The 17,458-nt window shown below is 51.0% G+C and overlaps 6 protein-coding genes and 1 non-coding gene across 7 annotated transcripts; 2 read left to right on the plus strand and 5 right to left on the minus strand.

The window, feature by feature from the left end:
- Positions 1-129: 129 nt before the first annotated feature.
- ALT_4027 (uncharacterized protein) lies at positions 130-1,249 on the minus strand (the record flags this gene model as incomplete). The annotated part of the gene is made up of 2 exons (XM_033556715.1): positions 130-269; positions 322-1,249. The coding sequence occupies 2 exons, from the start codon at positions 1,247-1,249 to the stop codon at positions 130-132; spliced, it is 1,068 nt and encodes a 355-aa protein (XP_033412606.1).
- A 581-nt stretch (positions 1,250-1,830) lies between these two features.
- ALT_t083 lies at positions 1,831-1,902 on the minus strand. The gene has a single exon. It is a non-coding gene; the product is annotated as a tRNA-Glu (tRNA).
- Positions 1,903-2,657: 755 nt separating this feature from the next.
- ALT_4028 (putative NAD binding Rossmann fold oxidoreductase) lies at positions 2,658-3,787 on the plus strand (the record flags this gene model as incomplete). Its single annotated transcript, XM_033556714.1, has 2 exons — positions 2,658-2,984; positions 3,047-3,787. The coding sequence occupies 2 exons, from the start codon at positions 2,658-2,660 to the stop codon at positions 3,785-3,787; spliced, it is 1,068 nt and encodes a 355-aa protein (XP_033412605.1).
- Positions 3,788-4,510: 723 nt separating this feature from the next.
- On the minus strand, positions 4,511-5,518 carry ALT_4029 (inositol oxygenase; the record flags this gene model as incomplete). Its single annotated transcript, XM_089599676.1, has 1 exon — positions 4,511-5,518. The coding sequence occupies one exon, from the start codon at positions 5,516-5,518 to the stop codon at positions 4,511-4,513; it is 1,008 nt and encodes a 335-aa protein (XP_089456014.1).
- A 1,421-nt stretch (positions 5,519-6,939) lies between these two features.
- Positions 6,940-8,063, plus strand: ALT_4030 (putative glycerol dehydrogenase; the record flags this gene model as incomplete). Its single annotated transcript, XM_033556712.1, has 4 exons — positions 6,940-7,003; positions 7,059-7,355; positions 7,409-7,789; positions 7,864-8,063. The coding sequence occupies 4 exons, from the start codon at positions 6,940-6,942 to the stop codon at positions 8,061-8,063; spliced, it is 942 nt and encodes a 313-aa protein (XP_033412603.1).
- Positions 8,064-8,522: 459 nt separating this feature from the next.
- On the minus strand, positions 8,523-10,699 carry ALT_4031 (uncharacterized protein; the record flags this gene model as incomplete). Its single annotated transcript, XM_033556711.2, has 3 exons — positions 8,523-9,781; positions 9,843-10,355; positions 10,411-10,699. 3 exons carry the CDS (start codon positions 10,697-10,699, stop codon positions 8,523-8,525), a joined length of 2,061 nt encoding a protein of 686 aa, XP_033412602.2.
- A 974-nt stretch (positions 10,700-11,673) lies between these two features.
- ALT_4032 (uncharacterized protein) lies at positions 11,674-15,186 on the minus strand (the record flags this gene model as incomplete). Its single annotated transcript, XM_033556710.2, has 1 exon — positions 11,674-15,186. One exon carries the CDS (start codon positions 15,184-15,186, stop codon positions 11,674-11,676), a length of 3,513 nt encoding a protein of 1,170 aa, XP_033412601.2.
- Positions 15,187-17,458: the final 2,272 nt, after the last annotated feature.

Genomic DNA, 17,458 nt, shown 5'->3' on the forward strand with positions numbered 1-17,458 from the left:
CATGAAATGCGATCTGCGCTTAGACGAATAGAGCGTGTTAGGATATGAGTGAACTTTTCACATCGGCAGCTGCCTCTTTCGGTACCCTTATGATATCCAAATAGCCCGACACTGCGCCAGGAACATCAATTATGCATTCCTGACGAGTCTCAGCTGTTCCTCAACGTACTCTTGCTTGACAACAAGAGGGGGACGAGCGCGGGAAGAATTGTTTGCAGATGAAGGCGAAGGTAGCGGAGGCGTTGATGGATTTTGTACATCTTCTCCTGCTGGCTTCAGGTTAGTGACCCTGACATTCAGGCTATATGCGTACAGACTCACATTGTGCAACCAAATAAAAAACAGGATCTCGGCCACCTTCGGCATGTATCTGCGAGTTTATCGCACCACGCCACTGGCTTTGAGTCGACAAAGGTATCGTGATCGGTGGTAGGCCCAGCGAGCGAGACACCACGTTCGCTGGAGGGCGATATTCCAAACGATGCGCAGTAAAGTCGTAGCCACATTGCGCTTCCACTATCGAAAGCCAATGGTCAAAGTCTAAATCAATGAGCCGCGGTATGAAATCGATTTTGCGCGATTCCGGGGTTGTAAGAAGGTCTTGCATCGAGCATAGGCCATGCTGAGCGGGGTTCACTTCGTTCAGAACCCATATATTCCGGGAGAGTAGATCTGGCAGGGGAGGTTGGAGTGGAGCAGCTTGAGTCGGTGTTGTCCTGGCTTTTTTGCTCGGTGGCTCGGCTACAGTCTCCTCCTGCGCAGTGACTGCCGGCCCGGACTCGTCGACTGCCCTGACCTGCTGCTCAACCGTATTGCTAGGAATATTGCTGGTGGGCTGATCAACCTCACGATTATCTTCCCGTTCGACTCTCTGACTTGCGGGGACAACGCTGCTGCCCTGGTCGAAGGTGCTCGGTGGCGGTTCGGCGGCCTGATTGGGTCTTCCGCGTGCCGCAAGATAATGTACATGTTCGTTCTTAATCTTATAGGCCATCCCCATTAGCCCGTCCATCCGAGTCTTGTTGAAACAGGCATCTTGGACGAAACCAGGCAGTCGGTGCAAGTTCAATTGTATCCACTCTTGCAGTTCCGTTCTGGCAGCCTTCGACTTGTACCCCTTGTCCAATTTGCCATGTGCACTCATCAACTGCGTCAGGACGCGCCTCAACTCGTGAATCTCCTTGTCTGTCCCGCCCAAATACGTGGCAAATAACTTTTGGTTCCAGTTACGAGGACGCGGCGAGTCCATGACGGGTATTGCGAGGTGACTTATAACGAGGGCCGAAGATTGAGGGATGAGGAATCTACAGACACGTGAGTGAGATAATTCAATTTGATTGTTCAAACAATCATTACTGACCTACCTAGAGCGAAGAAATGGCGGCTCTAGCACACGGCTTTGAAGCTAAGCTCTAGTCTTACTCCAACCAGGACGCGACGGATGACGCGTGGGTAAGGGTTTATGCGCCGAATGAAAGAAAAGATTCTTCCGTGAGAGCTGAAAGCAAGTCAGAACGCCATCACGATGTAGCACCAGAGTCTGTCCAGTCAGAATCTCTAATTGAGGAAAGATGAATAGAACGTTCAAAGACTGCACCATATCAAGAACGATCCAAACCATGCGGACAGCTCTGCGGGGAAAGGAGGAAAGTCCGGCGGTGAGCACGTGAAAGGCCATGCCGCTAGCAGGAGATATCTGGCTCTGTCCATACTTTTTAGTCCTAAGGCAGAAGACTGGTTATGCAGTGATGCTGACTGGGAGCATTAATGAGACAATGAACGCACCATTGACCAGTTGGGATGAAGAGAAACAAAAACAAAAGGATTGTATTCCGTTGCGGGGAATCGAACCCCGATCTCCTGTGTGAAAGACAGGTATGATAGCCGTTACACTACAACGGAGCAATGATAGGCTTCATTATCTCGACGCAGCTCTAAGAAGTGCCGGTGTGAGGAGAACAGTCGTAACGTCGCTGCTCTTACCCCTTTGACATGGCGCATCCATCCCATTGTTTATGCTCAAGGTCTAATCTGGTACAATTAGCCGACAAACGCATCGAGGATTGAATGGCTCAAGCTCTTCTCGGCTCTCCATAGATTTCAACTTACCACGGGGGAGATCATACCCATAGTGCATCCTCAGGGCGGGGAAAGTTGCTGGATTCAGGCATCTGCTGGAGGAAAATCGGCAATGGAAGCTCTTTTCCGACCTTTTCCCCGCTGGTGCTGAAAGTGGATACCCTGGAACAATCTGGATACTACTCCAATAATGTAGCGCTGCCGGAAGTCATTATTCAGATCTGGGTTCCTATTTCCTGGTCCAAAGCTCATCAGTAATGGAAATGCCAGAGGACTTTCTCGCCTGTTTGGGCCTTTTGAGCTCTCCAACCTGAGTTGCACGAGTTCTCCTCATTGTGTGGGGTAAGAGACTTCGGTTTGTTGCCTGTCCAACGATCTGACGCAGGAGACATAGCGGTCTGCAGTTCTTAGAGCATAGAAAGGATCTCCAGGCTGATTTAAGTCTTCTTGCTCGTCCCTGATCTGGGCGTGCTTCTCTCCATTATTCTCTTCCTTCACTGACCAATTGATCTAAAAATCTCCCAATTTCAACCTTGCACAGCCTATTATCTCACTCATCCTTTTCTCTCCTTACCAAAATGTCCGCCAGAAAGTTGAAGGTTGGCTGCGCAGGTCTCGGTCGCATGGGCAAGCGCCATGCCCTGAACTTTTTGGAGCGCACGCCGCGAGCCGAATTGGTTGCTGCCAGCTCCCCGGACGATGCAGAGCTAGAGTGGGCAAAGGTGCACCTTGCCCCTTTCGGAGTGAAGCTGTACAAGAATTACGACGACATGCTCAAGCACGAAGGGCTAGAAGCTGTCGTTGTGGCTTCTGCCACTGCTGTGCACGCGGAACAGGCAATCAAAGCTATGGACGCCAACAAGCATGTCCTCTGCGAAAAGCCGCTATCCACAAGTGTCGAGATCGTATGTACTTTGCATGTTCTTTCTGTGGTTTCTGCAACTCCAGCTAACGCTTACGCTGCCAGTCGCAAACCGTCCTCGACGCAGCCTCCAGAAAGCCTGAACTCAAGGTGATGTGCGGGTTCTCCCGGCGATTCGACGCTTCATACCGCGACGCGCATAAGAAGATGACCCAGGGGTCCATCGGCTCCCCGTCCGTGATGCGCAGCCAGACGTGCGACAAGCTCGATCCCACGGGCTTCTTCGTTGCCTACGCAGAGTTCTCCGGGGGCATCTTCGTCGACTGCTCGATCCACGATATCGATCTGGCGCTCTGGTTCTTCGGTCAGGACAGCAAGGTCAAGTCCGTCTCAGCCGTAGGCATCACGGCGGTCGAGCCCGACCTGCGCAAACACAACGACCGCGACAACGCGGTGGGTCTGGTCGAGTTCTACAATGGCAAGATCGCATACTTCTACGCCTCGCGCATGATGGCGGCGGGCCAGGAAGATACCACCGAGATCATCGGCACCCAGGGCAAGCTTTCCATCAACACTCAGCCGGCTATGAACCATGTCAACATCTTCGACAGCACCGGCGTGCGTCGAGAGATTCCGCAGAACTACTACGACCGTTTTGAATACGCATTCGTCACCGAGGCTAACGAGTTCACGGCCGCATGCCTGGACAACAAAGACGTCCCTGTGAAGCTCGATGGTGCTGTGCAGGCTGTTCGGATAGGATGCGCTCTCCAAGAAGCTCTGATTACCGGTCAGAAGATCTTCTTTGATGAGGCGGGCAATCGTATCGATAAGTCGAGGCTCTAAATCATCTGATCTATTTTTGGTAATTGCATGATTGCATAGTATATAGATAGATATCATTTCATGAACTCATCTACGAGATGCATTTTGGATCCTCCTGTCCTGCCAATGGCAACCCGTTTATTTGAAGATCAAAATTTAAATCTCTGCAACACAGACTCGTCCTCTTTGTCAATTGCCACGAAGACCAGAACCGTAGGCGAAAAGAGATTGCGTTGTTTATTCCCCGCCACCCACACGGAACCTTGTTTCCGAGACACCGGTTGGTCAACAACATGCAATGGGATGCATTGAATACAAAGCATATGAAGTCATCTGTACTGAAAATCATGAATTTCCCTGGAGGAAGGACAGATGATGAGACTGGAATTATTCCTGGTACGGCATGCAAGAAGAGTTGCAGGATTATTTCCTATGCTTGCTACGTAAAACGAATATGAAGTACATCGTTGCACTGGAAAAAGGTCATTAGAGTATTCTGCTGCCCGTATACCAGACAGAGTAGAACTGCATTGAACTGTGCCTGCAGCTAATCTAGAGTCCTCGCTCAGGAGGGCAGGTGACAAAGATAAATATCTATTAAGACTGGAGAAGCATGCACGTAATTGAAGTCGTAAAATCATCCATCGCTTTCGTCAAATGAGGCAGAGTTGTATGAAACAATGTAAACGGAACGCCGAAATCCAAATGAGATGAACATTTTCAAAGATGCAAGGCGACAGATGTCTACCACTTGATGAGCTTATTGGGGAAGAACTCGTCGATGAGTTCGAGGTAGTAGGGCTGTGAAATGTGCGTCAGCTTATGACTCTGGATGTGGAATGTGAGGGTGGGTAAGCTCACCTTCAGTTCTTCGACTGACGGGACATCGTCGCTCTTGCTGTACAGATCGTAGGGGTTGAAGGCCTTGACGGCCTGGAGCATCTTCTGATCCTTCTCGTTCATGAACTCGTGGTAGGCGCCAGCCTGGTGCCATGGGTAGAAGGAGTGGTAACGGATCATGGCAAGGGCTTCATCCGGGAGAGTAGACTGGTCCTTGACCACGTGGTAGAGGTATTCATCGTGACCCCAGGAGAGCATGATGTTGTCAAGACCGCAGCCAGGGTTGTAAATTCCGTACTTGGTGCCGTAGATCTCATGATCGTAGTCGGGGTTCTCTTTGAAAGACTCTTTTCCGTAGATAATGCGCTCGTCGAATGCGCAGCCCACTGGGAAGGTGTCGCCGACAACATCCCACTGTCCTTGCGCGTCGAAGAAATAGAGGAGCTTCCCGAGGTCGTGGATGAGGCCGGTCAGCTGCATCCATCTGGGCTTTCCATCGCGACGGATGGCCTCGGCTGATTGTAGCAGGTGCTCGATCTGCGAGAGGCTGGTGTCGGGATCAGACTCGTCAATGAGGGTGTTCAGCTTCTCCATGGCCTCCCAGATTGACATCTCAGCGCGAGTCTTCGAGTGGAAGTCGTTGCGAGCCTTGAGGTTGTAGGCAACTGTCTGCTTGGTGTGCTGTTCGCGATAGAAGTTCTTCACGCGGTCGCAAGCATCCTCGTACTGGCGGAATTGAGTCTTGTCCTTGTTCTTGTCGAACTCTGATTCCTCATACAATCCGCGTTCTTTTTTCATCTCGTCCTTGAGGACGTTGACCGTGTCGATAGCGTCGGACAGGTCCTCGAGTGCATGTCCATCGCGCTTGGTGTTGAACACCGCAGGTTCGGGGCTCATCGCAACTGGTGCCATTGTGTTGTAGATAAAGAAGGCTAATAAAAGGAACTCTTTATACTGCTTCTTGATCAAGATTGAGAGGATGGAACGGGTGATGGTGCTTGGGAACAAAGGAAGAAGAGATGCAGTGGGTGTTGCGATGTTATTATATGATCGATGGAGAGTATTCCCTGCTCAGTAGCAGTGGCCGGGTATATAGGTATGTTATTTACTGTTCTGCACGAATACCAATAGGTTCGACGCCACGTTGCCCGTGGGAATCCATGACCCGACGTGAATACATGCTGAAAATTGCTTGAAACGGAACCCACAACGGTGAATATGGACTGATTTGACAAAGGCTGATAGGAGTAGCATGAGTGCACGGATTCTGGCTTCCGCATATTCGAGAATCCATGACAATTTGACTAGCTCCAGACAAATCTCCACAGCTGCAGGATAGGGCAGATCGAAGACACAGATCTGGACCAGGCGTTCAGGGACGGCCATTCAGTCTGGAGTATGCGGGCATTAGTGGAGACGCAGTGTAAATCATGCTGACCATTGTTGAGTATGCCTGGCCCGGCACTGGCCATGATCCATGTCTGCTGACTTCATAACCGCGGGGCAAAGTTCGGATGTCGGCCGTTGTGGCCACAGTCTTAAGGATTCTGGTTTCCGAGGACCATTCTGCATTCTCCCCGAGTCCCTGAATTTCTTTTTATGATGACAGACTTCGCGTGGGATGGACGGGGTCAACCCATGGATTGACAGGACCCCGGAACATCATTCGTTTATAACGGAATTCTCTGCGATTTCTGGAATTCTCCTCAACCTTCGTCCCACTCTCATATTCCGTTGACTTTTGTCTTTGTTTCTGCGTTGATAGCAATTGACATGGTCAGGCAAGGTGGAAGTGAACAATTTTCTGGCACTTGTCAGCTTTAATGAGAGACTGCTGCGTCAGTAGATGGCTCCATCCAGCTCTCATCTACAGCATAGTGTCCGCAGAGGTCAGAAAATGGAGATAGTACGATGCTGGGGACAGCCAGCGGAGGGAGGCCTGGAAATTCTCGCCATTCACCATGCCGTCGATCATTCTGTAGCAGATCATAGACACCTGACGTATAACTTAGATAAGTCTTTCATAAAAGAAATAATTGTAATAACACCTTCGCGGTACAAATGATGCCATTCATCTTCGGGAATTGTCGCCGTAAAGATAGACCGACCCCACGCTGGTGCTGATTGATGGAGAAACTCCGGCGTCTGGTCCGCATTGGCGCGGGGTGTCTTTTATACCTATGAGGGGCAGCTATTCTCCTACGTGTCTGACTCCTGATTCTTTCTACTCTTTGGCACTCATTCTTCCTTTAACCGTTCCTGTCTGATTTACCTACAATATCAAAGAAACAATAGCGTCCCCTCACCTCTATCGTCACTTTAAAAGAATCATCATGGCTGTATACGAAACTCGCTTCAAGCTCAATACTGGTGCGGAGATCCCCGCCTTGGGTCTGGGTATGTTCTTCCCCCACGTTCGTCCGCTGTGAACACGCCAGCTTATTCAAGACAGGAACATGGCAATCGAAGCTTGGAGAGGTTGAGAGGGCTGTCAGCCATGCTATCTCTGTAGGATACAGACACATCGACACTGCCTACTGCTACCAGAACGAGACAGAGGTCGGCAATGGCATCAAGGAGGCGTTGCAATCTGGAAAGGTCAAGCGTGAGGATTTGTTTGTCACCACCAAGCTGTGGTGCACATACCATACACGAGTCGAAGAGGCTCTGGACAAGAGCTTGAAGAACCTGGGCTTGGACTACGTAGACCTCTACCTGATGCACTGGCCCTTGGCCATGAACCCTGAGGGTAAGAACGTTTCAGCTCTTTGACAAGCACAGAGGAGTCTAATTAGTTGAAAGGAAATCATGAGCTGTTCCCCAAGCACCCCGATGGCTCCCGAGACATTGTCCACTCGCACTCCCACATCACCACGTGGAAGAGCATGGAGAAGCTGCTGGCTACCGGCAAAACCAAGGCTATTGGTGTCTCCAACTACAGCAAGAAGTACCTTGAGCAGCTACTGCCCGAGGTGACTGTTGTTCCGGCCGTCAACCAGATCGAGAACCACCCATCTCTTCCTCAACAGGAGATTGTAGATTTCTGCAAGGAGAAGGGAATTCACATCACCGCATACAGCCCTCTGGGAAGCACAGGAAGCCCCTTGTTCACCGCTGAGCCTATTGTCGCGGTTGCGAAGAAGAGAGGAGTCAGCCCGGCCAGTGTTCTCCTCAGCTGGCACAGTACGTTTCACATTGCCAATACAATTATCCCCTTCTTGTCTGCCACTCAGCTCACTAACATTCTACTGCAATAGTCGCCCGTGGATCTTCCGTTCTCGCCAAGTCCGTCACACCTTCACGTATTGAAGAGAACCGCACCAGCCTGATCAAGATCGATGATGAGGATATGGCTACCATCGCCAAGTACACAAACGAACTCGCTGAGAAGAACGCCTTCCAGCGGTTCGTCTATCCTCCTTTCGGTGTTGACTTCGGCTTCCCAGATAAGTCGTAAGCGACTTTCTTCCTCTCGCCTCCGTAGACTGAGCAACGCGGGTGTACTGTCGACAAAGATTGTATATAATGAATAAACAGCGGTCTTTGAATGTCTAGAATCCAGCATTATATAGAAAGAAGCTCTTGAAGAACAATAAATTTTCATTTGTTACGAATAAGAACTCCAGTACTCAAGACATCTTGCCAGAAGGAGATGTTCAAAAATCGACTGATACTCCTTTCAGAACAACAAATGCACAAGACAAGCTATGGCACATGTCAATCAGATAGTAACCAAGAAGCAGAAATCATTAACTCACTGCCTCCATCACAGTCAATCTTCCTGCTTTTCCTATAGCTCACCCGCTGTCAACAGTCAACCTATTACTCAGGGTCCCGTTCCCGCCAGCTCTGTTCTCTAGATCATGAAATGTAGAAATCAAACACCGACTCTGTGGTAGATCGAATGCAAGAGGATCTACTCCTTTGCCATTTTAATCACTCTGTGCTTGACGACCACCTCCCCAACAGCCAATCCAATCCATTCTCTTTCCAGAGAAATCTCCAAAGACGCGGTAGACGAGTCCTCTGCGGTATCAGAGAAAACGTTTCTCGAAGTAAAGAACTCCCGATACCCCAGCTCGATTATCTCCGCCGGGATCTCCTGCTCGCTGCTCTGGGCGCGCAGCCGAGCAAACGCACGCAGGGCCTGAACCCGTCGTCGCTCCCGCTCCCGCAAGATCGCCTGGGCCAGGCTACTCGACAAGATACCGCGTGCGTTCATCTTGACAAAAGCCTCCTTCAAGTGCTCGAAGGGCAAGCAGACGAGGACGGCTGACGTGGTCACGATCTCTGGGCTTTGCTTCTGTTCCTCGAGAGCTGCGAAGGAACCGAACTTGACCTCTGCCAGTTTTGGGTTGGGGAGAGAAGGTGTGGGAGAGGAGTCTAGGTATTCGGGAATCCGGTCGGGCATGCCTTTGCAGTGGGCCTGAGGGAACAAGGCGAAGTCGGATTCCATGCGGCTGACGACAAAGTCCAATGCGGCGGTTAGTAGATGCGCAGCCCATTTGGTCAGGAGCTCGTCGTTGGCGTCGTTGACCTTGTTTGGCGTTGCCTGGTTATTGGTGGCTGGCTGATTGGCTGAGGATTTCTCAAGCTCTGCGATCTGGGGCGCCGTGACGAGAAACTTGGATATGCAGAAGCCAAAGTAGAAGATCAATTCGATGTTGTCCCAGTTGATGACTTCCACAATCAGCTTGATTCCCGTTTCGACAATATCACGCCGCTGAAGGAAAGCCCCGGAGCTGGCGTAGCACATGGCAAAATCCGCCAGTGCCGTGTTGATCGGATATGGAGACGATTTGATACTCTCTTCGGTGTATCCCAGACTGAAGAGTGTCATGGACCTGAGCCGTTTTTGGTTCAAGAGGGCCAACCCGTACAGACTCTGAAGCGCAATTCCAAACGCCTTGACCAACAGGAAGTTCTCACCCGCCATGGCTACTATTTCGGGTATATCCTGCTTGGCTGCAGGTGACTTCAAAACTGCGGCGAGAAGAGGACTGCGGGCGATCAATACCTTGTGTGTGCGGATGGTGATCGGTGGGAAGTTGTCTTTGTCCGACTTCAGTAGGATCCGGCAGTCGTGAAATTCCTCGCTGTCATAGAGGCGAAGGATGTACGCGGCGAGGGGACCGTCGTCAAATTCGGTAGGGGTTTCAGGATGTTTCTTTGCGACTGCTTGCAGGACACGATCAGTCTCCTGCTATGCTATATTCTGACTCACTCATGAACTTACCTCCATTTTCAGCGACATTCTTAGAGCTCGTTCCGTTATCCTTCAACGGCCAGTTCTTAGATACGTGTTTGGGGTCCGCTGAAACCACCTCGCCGTTCTTGGACACTGGGTGCGGCGCATACGATGGCAAATCATGGCCTATCAAGCTGTACGCTCCATTGACATATCCGCTCTGCGCGGTGTACACGCAGGTACAACAATCTCCAGCGTGGTGGACACAGCAGCACGAAGGCCGACGAGGGCAGTCGCAATCGGCCCGAGCCTTGTGAACACAGCATGCGGGATCGAATCGGCAGGTTGCCGTTCCATGAACATGGCAATACGGCAGTTTCTTGGGCGCCGAGGAAGAGACGCTCACGTCCCCGGGGATCCCACTTTGCACACTTGAAGCGCGGATTGTCTCTTCGGTGGTTGCCGCAATGGAAGGGGAATGCAAAGGCGCAGCGGAGGTTTGTGTGACGAAAGAGGTGTCATGATAGGAGTGCGAAGCGGGATGATTAACACCGTAGGCGTCTAGGAGCGAACGATCAGGGCCATCATTCTCCACAGAATAATATGGGAAACTCACATTGACTCTGAGCCTGACTATGTTTCTTCCCCCAGGATGCCCCATCAACAATCAGTGGGAGGCGCAGCGTATCCACAGAAGACGGAGCGCGCGACTGGGCAGCATCAGCATCGTCAGCCGTACTCTTGTACGACGGAGGAGACTCGCTACAACTCGGCGCGTTGGAGTCACCCTGCGACGACTGCTTCTTCTTATTCTGTTTCTTCTTCTTCTTCTTCTTATGAGCGTTCTTCTTCGCCCTGCGGTTCTCTGCGTATCCGTCTAACTGCGGGAGCACCATCGACGCCATGAGGGGAACGGAGCAGCAGTTTCTACACAGGGCAGATCTGCAGCTGGGATCGCGATAGTCGAACGAAGGCTCGCTAGCGGATCCGGAGACCTGAGTGCAAGATGGCAAATCAGTAATGCAGATGGAGTAGCGCCTAAGCATAGCCTTCTTCCACTCTGTTTCCTTTATCTGTTAGGCAGTAAGGCAAGGAAGATGGAAGATGTGCCTGGCCTTAGGGGTGTACTTCCTATGAATGAAGTAGAAATATGAGATGGAAAGTTTATGTGAAATGTGGAAAGGATAAAGAGAGTGTAATGTGTTGATGTATGAAGAGATCTCTCGGTCTGTTACTGCTTGGTCGCTATAGCGATGTCAACTGGTCTGGGACTGGGACTAAACTTCAATAACAATGTTGTTAGTATAGTTATAAGGTAGCCACTCTGACTCTACACATCATGTTTCAAAGCTAGCTTGCATCTTTCATGTGCGAAGTACTTCCTATGATCACTGTTTTCATTCTGGGAGGAGGGCTAACATCTACCACGTGATTCACCTCAATGTGAAATAACGCTCACCTTGTCTAAGGTTCTACTCTTTACTTTCATAAACAGACCAGCTTTGGATGTCTCATACGTTCTATCGCCATCCAAATTCATACTTGTCTTATTTTGTATATTTTGACAATGTACCTTAGTGCTAGCTCGATGCGGATGATGTCCAAAACGAAGAGGTATCTGAATGATACATGGATGACAAGCTATATATGAATAGTAATCCCAGTAAGCAAAGAAAAGAATTCCATTTCGCCCAACATGAAAAGAACGCGGTTGGTATATAGTCGTCGACGAGAAGAATCAACCCTGAATAAAGAGGTATCGGGATACACGAGGAGATATAAGGAGGGAAATTGTGGAATCCGGAATGCTAGGCAGACAAAAAGGAAAGGAAATATATGAGGGAATGTGAAAGAGTCCTTCGGCAAGGAAATAATACGCCTAAAACATTCCCCCTTCTATGGGGACATTGGGCGGCGGGTATTGCGGGACAGCCGGTGCAGGGGGCAGAGGGGCAGCGGCAGCGGCCATCGCTTGCTGCCGGGCCTTGGAGTTCAGATTACCGCCATCGCTGGAGATCTTGCGGAGCTTGTTGTGTTTGGACTTGGGCCGCCTGTTCTTGTCGTCGTCGAAGGTGCTATGTTCCTCTGGAGGGCTGCTGACTGTCGAGGCCGGATGGTACGACTCGTGCTTATCGCCCTTGAGAGCGCCAATGATGGTCTGTGTGGTGGTCTGGCGGCGTCGTCGTGGGTTCATAGGCGGGATTGGGGGCGTCTCCATGCCGTTACTTAAGCTTGCGCCTGGGGGAAGACCCACAGTCGGCACGTTGGATGTGCACGACACAAAAGTTGGCTCGGAGATCTGCGTCTTGTCGATGACCCGCTTTTGAAGACCGCCATGGCCTGGGGCTCGCTGAGGCAGAGGGTGTGCGCCGATTGCCTGGGTGGGTAGAGATGTCGTGGAAGGATTCGGGGACATTTCGTGTAGAGGTGGTGTGGCATTGGCGGAATAAGGAGCAATCGGAGACGGCCGAGGAGACACTCCAATCATGGAAGGGTTGGTAGAGGGCGGAGGAGGTCGATCAAAGTAGCTCGATGTGGCAGACCGACTCCCGCTGCGGTAGCGTCCAGATGCGGCTGAGGAGCAACGATCGTAGGGTGCCGAACGATCATTGACCTCTACCGATGGACGCGTGGAGGATGGAACCGAAGGGGCGGCTCGCGGGTCAAAGTGCGGGAACGGCTCCGGGGAGCCGGCAGCATCTTCTTTTAGTGTCCCCAGATCATCGCGATCGCGGTATCGTGTTCGGCTCTTGGAGCGGCCGGAGGCGTCCGAGCCCGAACGATCCCTCTGAGACCTCATGCTTGAATGCGGTGAGGCGCCACGGCTGCGGCTCGATTCGCGGGAGCCTTCGTGACTGCCGCGGCCAAAGGCTGCCACTCTGGATCGAATCGACTTCTCTCCGGCGATTTGCGGTGAGCTGGTGTTGGAGTGCTTGCCGAAGCTGAACGGCATCTTCTCGTCCTCCTCTCGCCAGGGGTCGTCCGGTACCAAGGCTGGAGTGGATGCGCTGGCGAGACCGATCGCCTTGGTATTCTTCGGCTCTTGTCTGCTGAAGAAGGGATGTTTGGGATTCTTGCTCTTCAAAAGGGCAAATGCGTTGCCGGGCTTTGCTTGAGGGGGGTAGTCTGGTGTTCGACGTCCGGAGATCGGGCTAGCCGATCGACTCTCGCTTTCAGCAAACCCTCTCAGCTTTTCCTGCACTCTCCTGCGCCGCTCCGCGAGCTCGATCTCGAATTCTTCTCGCTCCCGCTGGGTCTCTGTGCTTCCTTGACGTCTATGCTTCGATTTAATTTCATCCTCCCAAGAAGGTACCTTGGAAGTGTCCTGAGAGTCCCTTGAGCTGTTTCCGTCCGTGGACGCGCGCTGAGAGGAACCGTCGGCCGTATCCGATCCGTTGGCCACGGATCCATCAACCTCGTCATCGTTGGGTTTTGGTGGGAATGCAGCAGAGTGTGGCACGTGGAACGACGAGCGATCGCTGTCACGTCGGAGATGGGTGCGAATCAGACCACTTAGTCCAAGGCCCGAGGGTCCGAGTGTGGGCGAGTCTGGCTTCTCTGGGAGAGCAGTGCTGTCATCCGCAACGCTTGTTCTTTCCGATGCTTCAATCTCCGCAATAGGCTTCAAATCACCGAGGTCTGAGAACCGAACTTCAGGCAGAACGCTCTGATGTTCTTCAGGGGGAGTTGCAGGCTTGGATGGTGTGCTAGACCGGAAAGCAGGATGGACAGCGTCAATAGCAGCCGCAACGTCCCTTGTATTGAATTCATCACTTTCATCGTCGGATGCATCAGGACTGAGGTTTGAGAAAAAGGTGCCATTTACAGGGCCGGCGGGAGAAGCGTCGATGCTCGGGGCAGTTGAATGATTCGCTGCACGATGAGACTCACTGTAATGAGAGGAGGCAGACTCAGGTCTGGACCAACCGCTCGTGTTTGAAAGGCCCCGGGAACGTCCAATGCGTTCCTGTGGAGTCATCCGTCCGGGAGGTGATGGAGCTCGGCGGAGGGGCGGTGTGCTCCTGCCCTGGTGCATCTGCAGTTGACGTCGCGTAAACTGACTCTCATCAAAAGCGGTTTGAGGCTTGTTGAAGAGGCCCATCGCCGTAGCTTTTCCATGATCTTCCGGTTGCAAGGCGGCCGCCAATGTTCCTAGGTCTTCATTCTCGCTGACAGGTGGACTCAGTGGCGGTACTCCATAGCCGGGGGTCAGTTGCGACTTTGGTTCCTTGGAATCGTTGTCGTTGCTCGGCAATTTTGGTGACACGGCTGAGGATGGAGGGCTGGTCGGACGGGAAGACTCAGGTGTTGGCTCAGCGATCGCGAGTTTCTGGAGGCGGTCACGCAGATTGGTCGCGCTCCTGGAGTACGTCCGAGTAAGAGGAGGCGACTCTAGCGTACCCGCACGTTGGCGACTCAGACTCTCCAGGCGGTGCAGCGTCGTGTTCTGCTGGTTCTGTGCAAACTGTGCCAGACCTTGCCCATAGAGACGCCGAGATTTAAAGGAGCCACGTTCAGAGGCCATGGCCCCTATGAATCCTGACTTCGAATTTTCGCCAGGAACCCCAGTCCCTGTGGAAAACGATTCTCCATCGATCGAGGTAGCTGCCGTCGACGTGCGACGGTTGGCAGTAGGGCCCGATGCGGTTGAGGACGACGTTGTCCGCTTCATGGAGGAGATGCTTGATAGACCATCCTCCGATTCTTGGGCTAGAGATTCGTGCTGATTCTCTTCGCTCTCGCGGTCCTCCTCCTTTTCCTTTAGTCTCAAGCGTTGGAAAGCAGACATGGACAGGTCGTGCTCATAAAGGGCGCGCCCTACCGGTGCTCGACCCGCCTCGGATCCGGACCCATTCGCTGTCTTGGTCGGGATCTTGTAGACCTTCTGCCGTCCACCAAATAGATTATTACCCTCGGTTCGCCGGGCCCGGCTCATGATACTGCCATTGTGCGAACGATCATCGTCGGTCCCATAGCCACCGTCGCCGCCGGAGACGAACGAATCGGTACGGCCCAGGTTGATCGATGGCCTACCATCTAGAGATGCCTCGTCAATGTCTGCCAGAAGGTTGGGGCTGTGCCCGAAAAGATTCAATCGCGAAGCGCGCTTGGGAAAGAGGACACTGTCGTCACTCGCTTTCCCTATCAATGAGTCTGGGTCATCCTGTTCTCGCAGCATGCTGAAACGTGCGGACAGCTTCGGCATCAGCAAGCTAGTACGAAAGTCATCCGTAGATGGTAGGGCATTCGCGAGGTCGAGCTCCGGTTTTTCTTCTTGTTCTCCTTTTTTGTTTTTCCATGACAACTTGGAGGTCAGTGATGTCGGTACACTCTCCATGCTCTCGCCATCCTCCTTCACTTTCTCCTTTCTGTTTTTCCGAAATCGATTCATGATTCGGCCGTAAGACACGGATTATGGGGTAAGGCGAAAATATCTGTCCAAGGAAGGCTCGATGATCGTAGTACAATCAGGAGTGGCCCCTCGATCGAAAGATGGTGTGAACCGCTACGCCGTCAACGATTACCAGTCAGAAACGAAGCCATCGACTGTTGACAAGACTGTACAGATAGAGAAAGTGCGCGAAATTGATAAACGATGGGTAAGCAATGACATACAGGATAATTGGGAAACAGAAGGCGATGAAAGTGAGAGAGGAGATATCAATGTATCACAATCATGAATTCATCCCCTGCGCATAGAATGTCGGACTCCGCAGCTGCGAATGGTACTTTGGCTCGCTCCAAAAATAGCCAATTAAAGATAGGGATGGGCTGAGCTATCGACAGACAGGGAGACGGAGAGTCACGAAGCAGGTGAAGAATCCTAGGTGGGATAGAACTGGTCGAAGCCGACTAATGGGGAGCCCGCATAAGATGGTTGAATGTGGCTGCAATGCAATGTTGAGGGTGGCGGAGGTATTTGGTTGGTTGTACAGTTTGACGTCTACAGTGGAGGAGACGACCAAAGAGAGCGAAAGAATGGATCGTGAACAATTGATTCGATTCGAGCAATTGGTGATTAATTGAGGATATTAGAAGGCAGGATAAATGAGAGACGGAAGTTGGATACGAAGGATGCTGGAAGTGTGCTTAGTTCATTAAGGAGCGATAGAATCCAACTCGAAGAAGGGGAAAAGGAAGGGAAAAAGTCAAAGTAATATTGTCATGCGTTCAAGCGATTTTATTTTATTATCCTTTACTCGGTACTTTACTAGGTTATTATTGATCTAATAACTAAGAATGGGGCGAAGGGAAAAAATAAAATAAAATAAAATAAAATGAAAAATAAAGAAAAATAAAGGATCTGGATCCGATCGTCCATGATACTTCCTTTTTTACACTTTTCTCTTTTCGTTTTCATTTTGTCTTGTCCTTCCCTAAGGTTCTCTTCTTAAGTGTTCCAGCGCGTAAGGTACCGAGCTTGGATACAGACTAGAAGACATTACTCGGTGCTAGTCTGCCTTGGTGTGCAGGTGTGCTTGATAGTACAGTCGAAGAATTTCTGGGCCTCATTAGCGACACTGGCAAGTGTTTAATTGGTAGAGGATCGACAAAGACATCAAATTTCGATGCCGAAGTTGAAGAACACCTCCACTTGATGGGCGCAGGATTATTTGCGAACATTCCTTTTTGATGTCTCTGTACAACCTGATTTACCTATTATTGAACAGCCTTATTCCAGTGGTTAGATGCCCCTTGGTACGACACCCATCATATTCATTTTCGACCACAGGAACACGAGATATAAACTGTTAAGAAACCATGGGTGACCTTCTGATACTGTACGGTACCTCATACTAGCGCGGAGCGTCCCTTGCAGGTCCCGCAATTCAATAGTCCAATAGGATAGTGCAATAACAGCGGGTATGAGGGGTGTTTCAGCTACTGTACAGTATGGAAAGTTTTGATACACAATTAATAAGAGGAAATGTGAATCTGTAATATTAATCTTGTCTTCCAAGGCCGTCTTGGAGAGATCTTTCTGCCGGTACCTGCTTACCTTGGTACCGGAGCCATGATGCTTAATGATTCAATAATCAGGTTTGCAGCAGCTCATGGAACGTAGATTTGTTCAACGAGATCACCAAATCTGGTTCTTTCCACGGGATGTGGCCGATGTGGGCCGATCTGGGGCTGAGGACGAAGGCTGAGCTGGAACCTCAGTGAAGAACAATTGGAAATGGAAGGCTGCATGAGGATGCACCTCAGTGTCCCATCAGTCCTGTGTACTCAGCCTCAGTTGGATTCATCAATTGAGCAGCGCCAGCCTATCTACTTGATGTCTCCAAGTCAAAACCATGATTTTTAAAGGATATACGCATGGTAGCAGCGCTCATGTGAACATCCACCTATTTGACTTCTTGACGAGATTCAGATACACTTGCACCAGGGAGGAGACACTCCATAATGATCTCAAAATCAGAGCTCAGGTTGTGGCTCTGCTCCGGATACTGGAAGTTCGAAGGATTCGTAACACTGACCTGCTTGGACACTTTCTAAATTCCCGGTTTTGCGCCTTCGGCGTGTCCATCTCAATTGATAACATCAAGCAGACGTCATCACTTGAGTACTAATATTGACCTTGAGATATAAGAGATATTAGTCCCGGAGAAGACTAGTAACAAATTTTACGCAAAACCGGATAATACAGTGAACAAAGTGCC

The sequence above is a fragment of the Aspergillus lentulus genome, assembly GCF_001445615.1.
Source record: "Aspergillus lentulus DNA, contig: Alt08, strain: IFM 54703, whole genome shotgun sequence".
In the NCBI taxonomy this organism is placed as follows: domain Eukaryota; kingdom Fungi; phylum Ascomycota; class Eurotiomycetes; order Eurotiales; family Aspergillaceae; genus Aspergillus; species Aspergillus lentulus.